Raw genomic sequence first — 19,721 nt, 5'->3', positions numbered from 1 at the left:
GAGGGGATTGTTTGCGCGAATCATAAAGTATTGTCTTGAACTCGTGTGCGTGTTGAACAGTTCATGTTCACAAGGGTATGCCAAAACGAATTGTTGCAAGAAAAAAAAACTCATGCAATTTGAATGTATATGTGTGCAATAGATGTATTTATAGTGTTAAACCACTATTGAAAAATGCATTAAATTAAATTAAATTTTTGGGTAGAGAAAACGTATCACATTGGAATTGAAATAGAGAACTCGCATTAAGAGGTACACTCTAAAGTACTAAATGTGGGTAATCCTCTTAGTCAAGATTCAAACATTAGTTGCACATGATGTGCAAGTTATGTCCCTTCTGATAATTCAAATAACACTTCGTTATTTCTCGTTAGTAATTGCAATGTATATTGCGTCTTCTATTGCATTAGTCGAATAGAATATCATGATCCCATAATTTCTCTTCTATATTCTATTATTCTCTAACTACCTTTTTCGGTCACCATCTCTAGTCATGTTATTGGATCAAATTAGCAGTTGCGATCGAAGAGTTCGATGTATTTCATGAACAAATAAATATGTCACTTCAACTGCTATAGCGACGACGAACCACCACGCTAATCGTCATAGCAGTGCGGAATGAGATAGCGGCCGCTTCAACTGCTATAGCGGCGTATCCTAGCGGATAATGGATAACGGCCGCTTCAGCCACTATTTGATTATAGTTGAAAATTTCTAAATTGACCCTATTTTTAAAACATTTTGTATGGTTTTCAAATTTCTAAATTGATTGTAGGGCATTTTGGGGATTTTTAAAACAAAAATGACTCTTGTATGTTTTCTCTGTTCTTTTTTTCTTCCTTTGTTTTCTTTTGATTTTTTTATAGGTTTTCTTGTTTTATTATATTATTATTTTGTTCCTCTATCTTTTGTTTATTTGTGTTTTGATTTATGAATGTCTCATAAGATTTGAGTGTTATATTTATTTGTTGAAAACACCCCTCCCCCATATGACTGTGCATATTTGCTGATGTGGTACACTGAGTGACATGCTGACTGTGCATATATGCTTATGTGGCGTGCTGACTGTATAATTATTTTTTTAAATGTACACGTGGCATTTGTGCCTATTTTTTTAAAAAAAAAATATAATATAAATTCATTTATATTAATTTAGAAAAAAATAAATAAAAAATTTTGAAAATTAATTTTTGAAAATAAAAAAATTCAAGAATTTTTTTATTACGAAAAATATTTTCCAAATTTTAAATTTTTTGTTTAAAAAATAAACTTTTAATTTCGAAAATGAATTTTTTTCTAAAATTTTAATTTCAAAAAAGATTTTATAAAAATCTGGAATAAAATTTTCGAAATAAAAATCTGAATTTTTTAAAAAATTTGTATCCAGATTTTTAAAAATAAAATATTTTCCAGAATTTTTTTTTTAGAAAAAATATCTGACTTTTTTTTTTCAACTTTGTTTTTTCTAATTTTAAGTTTTTTTATTTTGAAAATTAAAATCCAGAATCTTTAAAAAAAATTAATGTCGAAAAAAAACAAATATTTTTTCTGAATTTTTTAATATTTGAATTTCGAAAAAAAACTTATTGTTTTTTATTTTATTTCTGTTTTTTTTAATATTTGATTTTTTTCGATTTTAAATTTTTTTTGAAAAAAATCTGATTATTTTTCTGATTTTTTGGATTTTTTTATTTTTGAAAATTAATTTTCAGATATTTTAAAAAATAAAATATGATGTGGAAAATTAAAAATAAATAAAAATTAAATAAAAAGCCAAGTCAGCACCAAATAGGCGTATTTGATGAGTTGGATGGAGGAGTGGTGTTTTCCAGAAAAAAAAAGTTTTACAAGGATGCAAATCAAACCGAAAATTTTATAAGAGCTAAAACCGGAAATACCCTATATTACATGGGTGAAAAACACTATTAACCCTATTTAGCAACATTGATAACTAGATCTTTCACTAGGGCGATGCACACAATTTCCATAAATTAAATAAGCATATTCTCATAACATTATCTTCACCTTATAGACATGAATATTAACGGTAGAAATAATCTTTAAAAAAACAATAGAAAAAGTTATTTCACCATCTAAATGTATTGTCTTCATTTTTTTTTGAGGGAAAATGTATTGTCTTCATTGTTTAGTCTTTAAAAAAAAAACATTAATTATTATAAATTAGGAAAACTTCTCTATACACCACGATTGCGGTTACATCAATATTTTTATGGTTTTTTTTTATCAATTGCCAACATTTTCAATCATTCTCTTGAAATAGCTCTTGAAATTACGATATAACCGAGGTCAAAGGTCTTTTGCAAACTTTCCAGGAAACTGCCATATACCATGAGTAATTATAATACTAACATCAAAAGTATTTCTTATAATAAGGTAGATGTACCATGTAACGGCAACCGTCATATATCATGAGTATATATAATAGGCTTAATTGGTCATTTGGTCCCCTAATTAATTACCAAATTTCATTTTGATCCCATAATTAATAAAACTCATGTTTTTGTCCCTCAAGTTTGCCTCCGTTAGTCGAATAAATCTCTGGCAGTAAAGTTTAACGTCAAATGTCTATGGTAGACCAAACTTAAGAGTGGTCCACCATAGACCTTATTATTATTTTTTTAATTTAAACCATTTCTTATGAGTGTTATATTTATATGTTTATACTTTATACGATTATTCATGTAATTTGTTCAAAAAATAATCAAATATCGGTGACCGCTATATACTATCCCACTTTTAGGGTGGGGCGCAATGCACCACTATCCAAGATTAACTACTATCTAATAGACAGTGCAATTGTTGAATCAATCTTAGACTTTGCAGCATGAATTACCATGACCATTAGATGTTTCATGTCTATGGTTTTAAGTGTATAATTAATTAGAAGAAGAAAAATTATCATGAGAGGGAATTTATTGACCAAAAATATTAGAGCAGAGCAGAGGTTCATAAAATCATCATTAATCACAAAAAAGGAAATTATATTTTTCCAAAAAAAAAGCATCTGATATAGAGTAAATTTAGATGGTGGGGGAGAAAGCCATAGGGTGGGAAAAATAATACTCATTTTGTTAAGAGAAGAGCAGAATTAGGGATAAAGTGAAAAATGGGCCCAAAGTCAAGAGACCCAAATAAAAAAACCACAAAAACGCGCCAAACATTATTATTATTATTAATTCAGCAGCGGGAAACACAAAAAACGTTAATCGTGCTCGTAGCCCTAACGTTGGCGAGGGTTCCTGCGGGTGTGTTCTAGGGTCTTCGATTTCCCATTATATTATGGTAAATTCGTTGAAACGGTGTGAAAGAATTCTAGATTATTATTTGTTAGGGTTTTTGATTTGATTTGATGGGAACAGAGAGGAAGAGGAAGGTTAGTTTATTCGACGTCGTTGACGATGACTCTGCTGCTAAGAGGGCGAAAACTAACGACGGTTCAATCCGTGATAGTCTCATTAACAGCTGGAACGGAAAACCTTACTCCGAAAGGTACTACGAAATTTTGGAGAAAAGGAAGACCCTTCCTGTTTGGCACCAGAAAGATGAATTCTTACAGGTTTTGAAGGATAACCAGACTTTGATTCTCGTTGGTGAAACTGGTAGTGGCAAAACTACACAGGTTAGTTTCTGTACTCTCTCTCTTGGATTTTTACTTGTTTTTGATCTTATGATTCCTATCTTATTCGTTTGTTAGGTTTATAACTATTACTATTACTATGTAATCTTTTCTTTTCAATTGATAACTTTGTTGTGTAAATTTGTGTCACAGATCCCTCAGTTTGTTTTGGAAGCTGCTGATTTAGAGACTCCAGATAAACGTAGGAAGATGATGATTGCATGCACTCAGCCTCGTAGAGTGGCTGCAATGTCTGTTTCCCGCCGTGTGGCTGAAGAGATGGATGTGACTATTGGGGAAGAGGTTGGTTATAGCATCAGATTTGAAGATTGTAGTGGTGCAAGGACAGTTTTGAAGTATGTTTTTATTTTTCCCTCTATGTAATTGATTGATTTGAAGCTTGTTATACTATTTTATTTTATATTTTACCCAGTCTATTATTTCCCATTGCAGGTATCTAACAGATGGTATGCTTCTGAGAGAAGCAATGACGGATCCACTTTTGGAACGATACAAAGTAATTATTCTTGATGAGGCACATGAAAGGACTTTGGCTACAGATGTGCTCTTTGGTCTTCTTAAGCAAGTTCTTAAAAACAGACCTGACTTGAAGTTGGTGGTTATGAGTGCAACACTTGAAGCTGAAAAGTTTCGGGCCTATTTTTTTGGAGCCCCTCTTCTGAAAGTTCCCGGAAGGCTACACCCGGTGGAAATTTTTTATACTAAAGATCCTGAGAGGGATTACTTGGAAGCTGCTATTAACACAGTGTTGCAGGTTCACACCCTTGAACCTGCTGGAGACATACTTGTTTTTCTTACTGGAGAGGAAGAGATAGAAGACGCTTGCCGCAGAATATTAAAAGATGTTGCAAATTTAGGGTCCCAGGTTGGCCCTGTGAAAGTGGTACCATTGTATTCTACTCTTCCCCCAGCTATGCAGCAGAAGATTTTTGATCCAGCTCCACCTCCAGTTACAGAGGGAGGCCCCCCTGGAAGGAAGATTGTGGTATCAACTAACATAGCAGAAACTTCCCTGACAATTGATGGTATAGTCTATGTTATTGACCCTGGATTTGCTAAGCAGAAGGTTTACAACCCTCGAGTTCGTGTTGAGTCTTTGTTGGTATCTCCAATATCAAAAGCTAGTGCACACCAGAGAGCTGGGCGTGCTGGAAGAACTCAACCAGGGAAATGCTTCAGACTTTATACCGAAAATAGTTTCAACAATGATCTTCAGCCGCAGACATATCCTGAAATTCTGAGATCTAATCTTGCCAACACAGTTCTTACATTGAACAAACTGGGTATAGATGATTTAGTGCATTTTGACTTCATGGACCCTCCTGCCCCAGAGACCTTAATGCGTGCTCTCGAAGTGTTGAATTACTTGGGTGCACTGGATGATGAAGGTAACTTAACAAAGCTCGGTGAGATTATGAGCGAGTTTCCGTTGGACCCTCAGATGTCCAAGATGCTTGTTGTTAGTCCTGAGTTCAACTGTTCAAACGAGATTCTTTCGATTACCGCCATGCTATCAGGTATGATTCTCTATCATTGTGATTGTTGCTTTTTGTCTGTTAAGAGTCCCACTGTAATTTTAATGGGACATAGTTGAGCCGGGATTCATTTGAAATGGTTTCCCAGCATTTTTTCTTTTATGCACAGACATATGACAGGGATGTTTGACTGCTTACATGTGTGCTCGGTTGCACATAATTTTTGTTATACTGGAGTGTGTCCAGTTAGGTAGTCATCAACAACTGTCTTCTCTGTGTTCCGTGCCCCCGGTGGCATGTTCCATCTGCTAACCTTTCATAGACCTCTTATGTGATAATCTATTTCTATCTTCAGTACCCAATTGCTTTATCCGACCTAGGGAGGCGCAAAAAGCTGCGGATGAAGCGAAAGCCAAATTTGCACACATTGATGGAGATCATCTCACTCTCTTGAATGTATACCATGCCTACAAGCAAAACAGTAAGTGAATACTTCTGCTTACTTTTTTTTTTTTTTTTTTTTTGCTTATGTCGAAGTTTATTAAATGCATGTGAATGGCTTTTCAGATGAGGATGTGTCTTGGTGCTACGACAACTTCGTTAATAATAGGGCGCTGAAATCAGCTGATAATGTTCGACAACAGCTAGTGCGTATCATGGCTCAGTTTAATCTGAAGTTATGCAGCACAGACTTCAATAGCCGCGACTACTACGTCAACATAAGAAAGGCAATGCTAGCAGGATATTTCATGCAGGTGGCTCATCTTGAGCGGACAGGACACTACTTGACAGTGAAAGACAACCAGGTTTGCTAAAATCATCATTTTATATATTCTTTTATTTTTCATTACCAAAATATCTACCGTCTTGGCTGAAGGATTGCATTCAAATTTATGATTCTGCTCTGGTGTAGGTGGTAAATTTGCATCCATCAAATTGCCTGGATCACAAGCCCAAGTGGGTTATCTACAATGAATACGTTCTGACCAGTCGGAATTTTATACGTACTGTGACGGACATACGCGGGGAATGGTAAGATTTTATTGTTGTAAATAGTAATATCCATTTGGTTGCTCTTGCTCAAGACTTTGTTTGAGAACCTTGAGCTGGCAAAATATCCATCAGTTTTATACCTCGAAGTGTTTTCAAAAGCTCCCTTGTTTAACTATTACACGAATACCTATATACTTTTACCATTTCGTTAATTATGTTAGAAATTAAATACATAGTTCAGTTAAGCTAAAGCTTCACGCTATTGAAGTGGACCGTGGTTTATAATCCTTAATTACTGAAATATCATGCTGTGCTGTGAAAGAAAATACCTCTCATCAATGCCTCAACTTTTTGAATATATGGAGTAACCTTGTGGTTTTTGATGTTATTGTGATGTGCTTAACTCCGATCATTTGTTTTCTGACAGGTTGGTTGATATAGCACCACATTACTATGATTTGTCTAATTTTCCACAATGTGAAGCGAAGCGTGTTCTTAAAATGCTTTACAAAAATCGGAAGCCCGGAATCGTAAATAAAGCCTCACCTTACATTTCGGCCTCTGGATTGGAATTTAATGTTTTGTCTCCTGCAAGTTGACATCGTAATATCGACATGGGAATGTTCACCGAGACTACCTTATTAACCTTTGAAGGACGTGCCGATTGTCGCAAATTTTCGTGAAAAAATTGGCAGAGTTCCTTGTACCATTGAGCTGTTGTAATTACATTATTTATATTTATATTCTTAGACCTTGTGCTGTTGTATTTTACGTATTTCCTTATTTATTGAGTTCAAATTTGGCTTTCTAGATGCTAGTGTCGTCAAGGGCTAAAATGACTTCGATCATTTTGCATTATTCGATTTGGTATATTTAGCAACATTGATAACTAGGGCGATGCACACAATTTCCATAAATTAAATAAGCATTCTCATAACATTATCGACACCGTATAGACATGAATATTAACGATAGAAATAATAATCTTTAAAAAAACAATAGAAAAAGTTATTTCACTATCTAAATGTATTGTCTTCATTGTTTGTTCTTTTTTTTTTTTAAAAAAAAACATTATTTATATATAAATTAGGAAAACTTCTCTATACACCACGTTTGCGGTTGCATCAATATTTTTATGGTTTTTTTTTTTTTATCAAAAAAACCATTTTTTGATCTTAACTCATCATCATCAATCAATCGCAAAACCAACCCAGTTTCATATCTAAATATAAACCCATTTTTTATGAACATGAACACACCATTGCTAAACCTTAGAATTTATGGTTTTCACAAAACGTTAAAAAAATGATTATCTTAAAACGTGATAGCCAGTTCGAGATTCGACAATCACATCCAGATTCGAATTGTCACTTGCACTCACAAGCTATGGACTTTCATGATGAAATGAATAAAATTGCGATGAAGAAGCGTAGTGATAGAAAAGGACACATTAACAAAAAAAAAAAAAACAATATGGTATTCTAACCCTCTTCCCCTGTAGCTTTCTTCTATGTCTCTCTTGCTTCTTCTCAGTCTATTCTTCTCTTTCTGATAAATAATAGGTTTCAAAAGTCACATTACGATATAACTGAGGCCAAAAGTCTTTTGCAAACTTTCCAGGAAACCATCATATACCATTAGTAAATATAATACTAACATCAAAAGTATTTCTTATAATAAGGTAGATGTACCACGTAATGGCAACCGTCATATACCATGAGTATATATAATACTAACATCAACAATATTTCTTGTAATATGGTTGTAGTACCGTGTAGATGATGAAGTAAATATAAACTCGAACAATTTTACATCCATTTCAGATAGCGGTGCGGAATGAGATAGCGGCTTCTTCAACTGCTATAGCGGCATATCCGAGCGGATAATGGATAACGGCCGCTTCAGCCGCTATTTGATTATAGTTGAAAATTTCCAAATTGACCCTATTTTTAAAACATTTTGTATGGTTTCCAAATTTCTAAATTGATTTTAGGGCATTTTGGGAATTTTCAAAACCAAAATGACTGTTGTATGGTTTCTCTGTTCTTTTTTTCTTCCTTTGTTTTCTTCCTTTTTTTTATAATTTATACCATTATTCATGTAATTTGTGAACAAAATAATCAAATATCGGTGACCGCTATACACTATCCTACCTTTGGGGTCGGCCGCTATGCATCACTATCCAAGATTAACTACTATCCAATGGACACTGCAATTGTTTATTCAATCTTAGACTTTGCAGCATGAATTACCATTACCATTAGATGTTTCATGTCTTTGGCTTTAAGTGTATAATTAATTAGAAGAAGAAGAAAAAAAACACACACATTACCAACTCTACTTGTAGTGTTTGGATGATGAGGAATATCACTAACTTATATATTGGTTACTTGTAATTGTGTTACACTTGCACCCTTCAGCCACTATTATAATAAAAAAAAAAAAGTTTGGGGAATTTATTGACCAAAAATATTAGAGCAAAGGTTCATATAATTATCATTTATCACACAAAAGGAAATTATCTTGTCATAGGTTTAGCAAAAAATTTCAAAGGGAAATTATATTTTTTCCAAAAATTTGAAAATTATATTTTTTCCAAAAGACCAGCGACTATTGTTATGTTATTTCTTTAATCAAAAGCATCTATTGTCCACAAAAAAAAAAAAAAAAGCATCTATTGTGATAGAGAGTAAACTACACAATATACCTTTTTTTTCCCCTTTAAAAATAGGCTCACGGCAAAAACATTATGATTTTGTCCACTGCACATAAACACACCATTGGTGTTTTCATCTTAGCATGACACAACACAATATACAAAGTTAAACATACATTGAAGTACACAATGAATGCTCACACAGTAATGTAATTATAGTTTTATAGATAATTTTGAAATATGTCTATGGTAATTTTTTTTTTAACAAATTGAGAGTAGAAATTGTGAGTGTCGAACAATTCGGGATTCCAAATTTACTAAATAGTTAATTACTCCTCCAATTGAATGATATCGGTCAAAATGCTTTCTTAGTTATTTAACTCTATTAGGAGTACTAATATGTCACGTTAATGACATTGTGGCTTGTTCAGGTTGATGACACGAAATAAATTGCATGAAACGTAAAAGTTTTGATTGCGAAAAACTTGAAGTTTAAAAGACTTGATATTAGATTACTTGATATTAAAGACATTAGAAAGAATACTTAGGTCCTCAGAGCTTGAATCTTAGCATTCAAAATGAAACACAATTTTTTTCAATCTTATTGTTATTGGCAATACACGCAAACTTGACATGTTATCTAGTCCCCTTAAAGTTATTCTTGGATCAAATGTGAACCATAAAATGTATTACCACATTCTTTGTGGACTTAGGAATCTGTTTTTTAAGAAGCCAAACTACCCCACGAAAATTGGCACCGGGGAGAAGCGAACTTGAGAACTTGCGAGGAGCATATTCCAAGTCCCAAGCCAACACCATCAAACCAACTCAAGTGGGTTAGGAATCTTGATGTTATAGATGGAACTGGTACACCTTATGCCAGAGGTTTGATCAAATCATTTGGTATTTGGAGTAAAAGTTTGAGCAACTGTGTGCTGATCTTGATTGCGGTTTTCCAAATTATGAAATTTAAGATTTAGCAATGAGGGGAGCGGTAATCAACACTATCGGTGGTCCTCAATGTGAATTATCAATTACAATAAGATTAGTTTGTGAAGGTATAAATTGGGTGGAATTGCACGTTCATTGTTTCCGAATGTTTATTTTTGTGAGATATGCTACGACCAGAAGCATGAAGCAGTACTAAAAATAGAAAAAACTTAAGTTTTATGCAGGAGAACATGTACCTATTTTAGGAAATTACTTTGCTTCAGAGTGTTGTGTAGGTTAAATTTAGACATAATGCAACCGCCTGGCACAACGTGGTTCATAATACTTCCAACCTTTGCCTACTTTGAGTTTCTTCAGTTTGAGATGAATGAGAAGGATAAAGATGTTATTGGTGAACAAACGCAGTTGTTGGTTTCCATAATTCATCGCCTCAAGTAGAATTTGTGATGAGGGTTGCCTAAGTCTTCAGCTGAGCATATCACAGAGAAAGACTTGCTTTCATCCGATGAAAATTTTCAGTTGCCCTTAGAGGTGCTATTGAGATTGCTGAGTTTGCAAGTTTCTTATATCTGGAACCGATGTAGCAGTTGAAGGTATTTATATAAGTAGAAAAGTTCAAGAGGAATCTAATTATTTTGGAGGATAAGATGTTTAAAAGTTTTTTTTTTTTTGAATAACACTTTGTGAACTTCAAATAACACTTTGTGAGCAGAGAAAGAGTTTTAGTTTGAGGATTGATGAAAGTTTGAAGATCGATGCAGAGAAAATGTTTTGGTTGATTTGAAGATTGATAAAAGATTGAGTTTGATCCTGAGCGAGAGTAATTTGGTAGCAAAGTTTTCAAACCCTCCTCTGCGTTCTTTTGACGCAATTTCTGCTACAAAGATAGGAACCTTATATGTATAATACATCAAATGTAAGGTCATTTTAATAACTTGAACATATGAAAGTGTCTTAAAATGGATTTTTCGGAATCCTTTCGTTGAAAAACTAGAACGGAAACTAACCACAAATGAAAAAACTCCCATTCCATATCCTGTTAGTAGTCTCCCAATATCCAAAGGAACTATACCCTGTATATATAAGAGGTAAAAAATGGTTCAGTTAATCCTTGGAAAACGGTTATGAGTTATGACGAAAAACATCACAAAAGTTTTGTCGTAAAAACCTCAGAAAAACAAATAACAAGCCACCCTGCAATATTGAAAGCGCTTGATCACACTCTCATTGCCTGCATATATGTTGCAAAACCAACTTCTTATTTACCTCGAATACCTCCAAAAAATAATAGTTAAACATTGGAAGTTAATTCCAAAACAACCATCATAATTTTCCTGAAATTACCCCCTTTCGTCCAACGAATTCGGCAATATGTCGACTTGTTATTGCACCAATCATCGCACCAAAAGTCAAGATGGAGCCAAACAAGGAGTACTACATTGTGCATACATTCATTCAACTAAAAACAGAAAATTACATTAAATCCAGGTTTGATTTTCCAGCACTAGGATCAAATACGTTATGTACAAATTATACAAACAAACATGTTGAGTACATGATAATCATGATTCATGAGTTTGCCACTCGAAATTGTGTTGTCAATGTTTATGTGTAAATTTTTTACATCACTAACATACATTTTAGTTTTGATAAGTCATGTTTTATAATTTAAGAACATTATATTAATTTCTTGCTGCAAATTGCATAAGAAACTAGGAGCCAAGGCTCAACTGTGTATTAATCATTTTCAGTCAATTTCCTATGTTTTGAATAAACCATCAATTTGGTCCCTAAACTATCACTTTCTCTCCATTTTGATATATAGAAATATAACAATTAATCTCTAAACTATAACTAATCCATCTAGTCCTTGCTCCTTCAAGAATATGAGAAAGAATGATGACTCATGGACTATCTTGATGAATTAAAAATTGTTTAGGAACTACTTATTAACCTTTAACAAATGCAAGTATTGCTATAAAAGGAAGACAATTTATTTAGGTTTGATTACTTTGGAAATCTGTTAATAATTCAAAGATTTATAACATCTAGAACCTAGCTGGATCTTATATGTCAGACTGTAGCAGACATGATCAAGGGCATACATGAGGAAATTGGCAGATCTTTAACATTGAGAATCAGCATTTGAATATAGGAAAAAATCAATGGCCATTTGAATGATTTTTTTTTTTTTTTTAGGAATCACTCCACATGCATCTCTTTTTTTTTTTTTTTTTGAGGGAACCACATGCATCTCTTTTTCTCTTCATTTTAAATAACCGGTTTTCTACTTCAAAAAAAAAAAAAAAGAAACGGTTTTCAGGTATTTTTTATCATTGCTCTTACGATGTTTGTTTGATTTAGATCGAAGAACAATTTCGATTCATTAAAGATTCAGTCATTGACATTTAGGTTATTTTGATTTTGATTTTGTCACTTTTGTGGGGATAACATTTTACAATTTTATGTTATTAACATGACGAGCAAATTTTTTTTTGGTAGATAGACGAAATGGCAAAGCCATTATAAACTCACACACACAAGTGGAGGTATCAGGGTTCGAACCTCGGTCATGGTATCCGGCCTAACAATTTCGGCACTTTGCCAATTGAGCTAGGACTTCTGGATCATGACGAGCAATTTTGGTCAAAAAAAAAATGACGAGCAATTAAGATATCTGGACATTATTATTTTCTACACTCATTTAGCACTTTATTTCTTTCTATCTTTTTTTATCGCAACGCAAATTTTTATGTTGGAAACGAAGTTCAAACTATTATTAACCTCCTTATCATTATGCTTGTTAAATCTAAATTTCAATCACCAAGTCATCTTTATATCTTTGGAATTATTCTAGTAGTAATTTGCGTAACTGCATAATTGGATGAAGAGTAAATACTAAGTTACTATTTTTTATTTCGTAATCCATCGATTTTCAGAAGAAAAAAATATGCCCTGATAATTCATAGTTTGTTGAGAAGTAAGTAAATGAGAAATTATCTTAAAACCTAAAACCCTAAAACCCTTCTTCTTTCTCTGAACCTGAAACCCTAAAATCTAAAACCCTTCTTCTTTCTCTGAACCTAAAACCCTAAAACCCTCATCGCCCCCAAACTTCAATTCTTCTATTCGCTTCAATGGCTTCTACGATTCGTCTCCGAAACTCTTCTTCTTCTACTTTCAAACGTCTTTCACCTTTTCTCTTCTACTCTCAATTCCACACTTCTCTCACTCGTTCCCCGATTTCCCAATCTCCTCTCACCGATGACGCTACTTCTTCTTCCTTCTCCATTCCTTGGTGGAAATCCATGGCAACTCTCACCAGAACGTAACATATTCTCCCTAACACTTTCTCTCTCTTCAATTTTAGAAATGGGAACTATTTAATTGATTATTGTTTTTTTTTTGTTTGCAGAAAGCCTCATGTTAACGTCGGAACTATTGGACAATTGGATCACGGAAAAACGACACTAACTGCTGCAATCACCAGAGTAAGTATTTGATTTCTCCGATTTATTCGTTTGGAAATGTTAATTGAAATTTGAAGTGAAATGAAATGATGATTTGGTATTAGGTTAATTAAGGTTTAGAGGTGATGTTGATTGATTTGATTCTAGGTTCTTGCAGATGAAGGGAAAGCGAAAGCTGTAGCTTTTGATGAAATTGATAGGGCTCCTGAAGATAAAAGAAGAGTTCGGACTTTGTTTTACTTAGTGAAATTGATTTGTTACATTTTTTTTTTTTGATTGATTTATCTGGATATTTAATTGATTGGTTGATGGTTTCATTTTCAGGCTCATCATGTTAAGTATGAGACTGCTAAAAGGCATTATACACATGTCGATTGTCCTGGACATGTAGATTATGTTCAAGTAAGGTTTAAGTTTGGTCTCTCTCTCTTTTTTTTTTTTTTTTTGTGGTGTCCGGGGTTCGAACCTCGGACCTTGCATATATTATGCATTGTCCTTACCAAAGGTTGCATATATTATGCATTGTCCTTACCAAAGGTTTACGTTTGGTCTCTCTCTCTTTTTTTTTTTTTGTGGTGTCCGTGGTTCGAACCTCGAACCTTGCATATATTATGCATTGTCCTTACCAACTGAGCTAAGCTCACGGGGATAGGTTTAAGTTTGGTCTAGAATTATGTACATTTCATTTATATGTTTTACTATTTTTTGACATACTGGAAATATGTTGTAAGCAGGGACGGATGTACATAGAAAGGTATGTAGGTTTGTGCCTACACTAACTTTGTAGTTTTTTTTTTTTTTAGGTGTTAGTAATATAGTAATATATTGTAATAGTTGAAATGTTGATCAAATGGCCCACACAAACCACAACACTTTTCTCTTGGCCCACACATACACACACACCTTGACACAACTGCACAATCTTTTGTCAAGAATCGGATGCAAAATCGCATGAGATGAATGATTAAACAAATGTTTAGTTACTTATATAGAGAGATATATTTTTGTTGGTATTGAAAATGAGAAAATCATTCGATGTTTTTAGAATATGGAGAATTGTAGAGACGATTATTATGTATATTTATGGTTTTTTAAAATGAAAAATAATATATATTTGTGGTGCCCCCACTTTCCAAAATTCCTGGATCCGTCACCGGTTGTAAGTGATGTTGCGATGTTTTACGCTATCTTCTTTTTTATGTACTTGCTAATTAGTTAGCTTTCAGAAGGAACCCATTTGGGTTGGTGTTGATTGATTAAGAAATTATTAAGAAATATCTAAATAGATATATAACCGAACATTATGGTGTCGTTTGATTTATGTAGCCGATCCTACTTATTGTTATTGAGATAAGAATCGGTTGTTTGTTGTTGTTGTTTGTTTTAACAGAATTCTCAATATTGTCAAATTGGGTGCTTGTGTTTGTGTAGCTCCATCCACTATTAAAATTGAAATGCAAAGGAGAATTCAGATTAGTATGTATCTATTTCTAATTCTAACCATAATATGTAAGGAATTAAAAAAATAAAAAGGTCACTTAAAAGTTTGTCACGGTTTTGTTGTGTCTCTCGTATAACTGCTTTGTCTAACGTCGCTTTAGTATTACAGAACGCCTTAATGTCCTACTGGATGTTTCTATATTTGTCTTCTTTTATGTAGATAAATGATTTTTATCCAGCTATAAACAATATTTGATGAGGTATGCCTCTGTGGATTTGCGTTTGCGTGATTATGCACATATTGAATAATTGTTTGCTTTGCAGAATATGATTAATGGAACTGCCCGCATGGATTGCGGTATCCTTGTTGTATCTGCACCAGATGGACCAATGCCTCAAACAAAAGAGCACATTCGTCTAGCTCGCCAAGTAGGTATTCTACTGAAGTGGATTGTAAACGATAATTGCAAATTTTTAGGTCTACCATTACCTCCTCGCATCTAAGGTCAACACTCAGTTTATTGTACATGAGTTGTGCAGGTTGGTGTGCCCTCTCTTGTGTGCTTTTTAAACAAAGTTGATGTTGTAGATGATCAAGTGTTGTTAGAGCGCGTAGAAATGGAGCTCCGTGGTGGGTGTTTCTCTAAGATTTCGCCTTCCTAATTTTTGCCTTGTTCATGATAAGAATGAATTCCTAACTTCCTATAGTCGTCCTCGTATTTGTTAAACTAGATCATGACCCGCGGGTCGACGCGCGGTTGTTAATAAAATTTTATATATTTGCATTCATAATTTTTGCTAAACACAATTCTCCAGTAAAAATATTTTATAAAATTGCTAAATCTTTGTGGAGAAAAAATTTGTTAAATTTTATAAAAAACTATAATTGTTTAAATATTAGGCATGAAACTGAGATCGTGGTTTTTTTGACACATAAAAATTGATATAGTGGATGAAAACTAATAAATTTGAAGTAAAGGACCATGTTTTTGTATCAAACATGAATTTCTAGATGCTAGAAAAAAAGTTTAATATATATATTGTAATAGCCTCATTCGTGGAACATGACAGAAAAAAATACATTGAATCATAAAAAGTTTGAGAAATTTCCCATTCTTTTTCTGTTGCACGTACAACCCTCCCAATATGAAATTTCACAAGCCATTTACATAAGGGATTGTACATACGACATCTTTATAATTAAGCCACACAAGTAAGCCACACAACCATTTTTTATCATTGTGGAATTGAAAGGTTGGGAAGAATCTTGAAAGGTAGGCACTTAAAGTAAGCACACACCATTAAAAGGTTGATAACCATTTTTACAGGGGAAAGAAGAATGAGCATAGAAATGATCTTGCAAGAATGACCTTTGTTCAATTACAAAGTGTAACCAAGACTTATGAAATAAAAGACAATTATTTAGTAACATACAATGACCATGCATGCCAATTAATATGTAGGGGAATTACACAAGAGATGTGGGAGGGCGAAATTGGAACGAGGTGGCCAAAACTAGAGGGCAAAATAGTCATTTAAGTCAATTAGGGTTGGGAATATGGTTGGAAATAACCAGTCATCATCAATTTTTTTGATACATTTACTTCAACAAAATCAAGAGTGATCTAGTGGTAAAAGTTGTGAAGCATTGTCATGTGGTACCCAGTTCGATTCGCTGCAAACCCATTATTTGGAAGCAACAATATTTCAACTAAAATGGAGGGCAAAATAGTTATTTTAACTAATTAGGGTTGGGGATTAAGGTTTACACACTATCTTCCATTTTATTCAAATAATAATAGATAGATAGATTTTGAAGTTAATTTTTGTCAATTATCTATCTGGCAGAGCTTCTAAGCTTCTACAAGTTCCCTGGGGATGATATCCCTATTATTAGAGGTTCAACATTGTCTGCTTTACAAGGTACAAATGAGGAGATTGGAAGAAAGGCCATTTTAAAATTAATGGATGTTATAGATGAACACATTCCTGACCCTGTTCGCCAGCTTGATAAGCCTTTCTTGATGCCCATTGATGATGTGTTCTCAATTCAGGTAAAAGGTTATGGGTTCCTTTTTATCTTAAACTTTTGAAGAATGCCAACTCATTGAAATAAATACGAGCCCGAATATTGTATTCTTCAGTACCTGATAGTCTGGAGGTATTTTTAATCATTTATTGTTTATCCTTGAAATTGACACGACACAATGCAACATCTATCCGATTTCAGTGGATATGATACCTTGAAAAACATGGTTGTCTCTTTTGTTCAAATTAAAAATAAAAATAAAAACAGAGAATACCTAAGTATCACAGTCTGCCTTGATTTCATCTTGCATACTGCAAAGCAAGATCATAATTAAAAGCAATGATATCCATAATGTCATGTTTGCTGCTTTATATTATCAGTTATTTTTTTAAGGGACGGGGAACGATTGCTGCTGGTCGTGTTGAACAAGGAACCATCAAAGTTGACGATGAGGTTGAGTTTTTGGGTATAAGGCAGGTATGTTGATTGAGTCATTTCCTGGATTTAGGGCTGCCCTTGAATTCTCGTCATTCCTCATGCTTAATCTATTGAGTGCTGATTTATTTTGATTCTATATTTTATCTGCTGTTGGTGATGAATGATGATTAATGTTTTATTCTTGTTTGGACATTGGTCAGTTTTTTATTACCAGAGTGTTGCTAAATTCCTTGCATTGTAACGGTGTTTCCTAAAACTAAGTTTTCCCTGGTAGGGCGGTCCTCTGAAAACAACAGTTACTGAAGTTATGATGAGCAAGAAGATTTCATATAAAGGACAGGTAAGTTACCGTTATCTTCATAATGAGAGATATTTACATAGCGTATAATAAACTAATATGGTTTTCACATTTTGTAGGCCGGTGATTATGTTGGCCTTCTTCTCCGTGATCTGAAACTTGCAGATATTGAACGTGGTCAGGTTAGAAGCAATGATCAAGCTTTTCCTCTTTGTTAGTCACTGTCGCAAGATTGAGGAGAACTTTATATTAATATGTACTTGTTACAGTAGAAATTTGTAGAGTTCTCAAATTAAAATGCTAGAATCGATATACCACTTTATTAATTTTGTATTGTTTTGAAAAGGTCATTGCCAAACCTGGTACTATAAAAGCATCTAAGAAATTTGAGGCAGAGATATATGTACTTACAAAGGATGAGGGTGGGAGACAGACTACTTTCTTCTCTAACTATAGACCTCAAGTTTGCTTGAGGACTGCTGATATCACCGGAAAAGTAGAGTTGCTAGAAAATGTTAAAATGGTTATGCCTGTAGACAATGTTACTGCTGTAATTGAATTAATGTTTCCTGTTCCACTTGAGCCAGGTCAGTATATAATGTAATTCGGATGTCATTCCTTCTTTCTTTTATATAAAAGCTCACTGCTTGTTATTTGATTTTACAGGGCAAAGATTTGGCTTGAGAGAGGAGGGTACCAGAACAGTTGGTGCAGGTGTGGTGACGAAAGTGCTAAGCTAAAAAGCACCCTAAGTGAAATTTTAGACACATTCGCAATCGCAACAAGGGGTTGGAAGCCCCAGGACCTGACTATTCTATTGAAAACACAAACCCTACCTTTCCCACTCTCCTGTGAAGGTGTTTTAGCAAAGTATACGAAGAAAAAAAAAGTTGTATATTTTGCATTCTTAAATTTAAATATGCAGTTAGAAATGCAAGTGGATTAGATGATAATAAGATTGAATTGGAAGCCCAGTTCGAGCCACCGACCACCAACTCTAACACCAATTGATAAGTATTCAAACACTTGGCTATAACAAAAATATTAAAATTCACTTATGAGTGATTACACAAATGATCTCTTATGTAGATCAATGTTGTTTCAAATTCGAATCCACTCCATGCTCAAATTCACTAGTCTAAATAAGATTTCCATGGAGTGGATTCGAATCTGATACTTCGCCAGAAACACACTATTCAGTCTCAAGTCTAAACCACTAAATCTATCCTTGGAGGTTCAGAAAGTCTTATTATAAATGATTTAAATATATTTGTAAAAAATCATTTAAAAAAATAGATTGATTTAACATGACTAAAATAGCGTTCATGGAAAAAAAATTCTGGATATATAAAAAATTAAGAAATAAAAAAGGAGCGTCCTTTTTTTTTTTTTCTCAAGCAGCCTAATGGCTAGAGCTCACACAATAAATGTGGAGAAGTGGGTGTCCGGGGTTCGAACCTCGGCCGCTGCATATAATATACATTATCTCTCCCAACTGAGTTAAGCTCACGGGATAAAAAAAAAAAAAAAAAAAAGGAGTGTCCTTTGATTTCCATCTAAGGAGACCTTACTAGTTTTATATTGCTACATTTCAATATGTGATTATGGTTCTCTCCATTCTAGATGCTAAGAATGCAATCATTGAGATGGATCATGGTTTTCTTGACTTTTAGCGTTCTAATTTATTGTCTTTATGCAATATGCGTATTTCAATATTTTATTTGATTATGTGTTTGTTGTGCAATGATGAGGAAGGATGATATTAAAATAGAAAACTATAGGATAAAGGTATTTGTCCACAACTCCGTATCTAATGTGTTTATTTGAGAATTCCATCTTTGCATTTCTTTCTCAAGTCCATGCATGTGTCTACTCTTTCCATTGTTTTAGGTACCTAGTAGAGTTTTGTATTTCTTTTTTTTTTTTTTGTTGAAGAAATAGAGTTTTGTATTTCTTAGATAGAAGTGTCGGAACCAAGTAGCTTGTTTGGTATAGTGGCACACTACGAGGTTATATGCTAACAAGTATCTTGATGCAGGGTGTTTCAGCTTCTCATTCCTATCTTTCTTGGATGCAAGAATAAGAATAATGCAAAGGGGATTTATATAGAGTACATTATCAATTGGATGAAAACTTGTAATCGTTTTAGAATGTAATAAAAATTGTGTTGCATCGTTCCTTTCCATTACAAATTCTAATTTTAAATGGTTGTACGAGAACATATTTAGAATCTTGAATCTATATAAAGTTTTATCTTTAATTTTTGGCTAGTTCAAAATTAGAGTTTTTCGTCAAATCCAAATGAAGTCTAAG

At 33.4% G+C, this 19,721-nt stretch overlaps 2 protein-coding genes across 2 annotated transcripts; both read left to right on the top strand.

Annotated features, from left to right (window-relative positions):
- The first annotated feature begins 3,243 nt into the window (after positions 1-3,243).
- Positions 3,244-6,936, top strand: LOC146918016 (putative pre-mRNA-splicing factor ATP-dependent RNA helicase DEAH2). Its single transcript, XM_085719698.1, has 7 exons — positions 3,244-3,640; positions 3,791-3,993; positions 4,091-5,175; positions 5,489-5,614; positions 5,701-5,939; positions 6,047-6,165; positions 6,554-6,936. Exons 1-7 carry the CDS (start codon positions 3,371-3,373, stop codon positions 6,723-6,725), a joined length of 2,214 nt encoding a protein of 737 aa, XP_085575824.1. The 5' UTR covers positions 3,244-3,370; the 3' UTR covers positions 6,726-6,936.
- Positions 6,937-12,761: 5,825 nt separating this feature from the next.
- LOC146918015 (elongation factor Tu, mitochondrial-like) lies at positions 12,762-18,458 on the top strand. Its single transcript, XM_085717354.1, has 12 exons — positions 12,762-13,061; positions 13,149-13,224; positions 13,351-13,446; positions 13,528-13,605; positions 14,968-15,072; positions 15,184-15,274; positions 16,492-16,697; positions 17,066-17,149; positions 17,385-17,450; positions 17,528-17,590; positions 17,755-17,995; positions 18,075-18,458. Exons 1-12 carry the CDS (start codon positions 12,871-12,873, stop codon positions 18,146-18,148), a joined length of 1,371 nt encoding a protein of 456 aa, XP_085573480.1. The 5' UTR covers positions 12,762-12,870; the 3' UTR covers positions 18,149-18,458.
- The last annotated feature ends 1,263 nt before the right edge of the window (positions 18,459-19,721 follow it).

The sequence above is a fragment of the Medicago sativa genome, chromosome 6, assembly GCF_051527215.1.
Source record: "Medicago sativa cultivar Bolivia chromosome 6, Bolivia_mono, whole genome shotgun sequence".
Lineage (NCBI taxonomy): Eukaryota > Viridiplantae > Streptophyta > Magnoliopsida > Fabales > Fabaceae > Medicago > Medicago sativa.
Note: the sequence above shows the minus strand (reverse complement) of the source record. Positions and strands in the feature narration are given on the sequence as shown.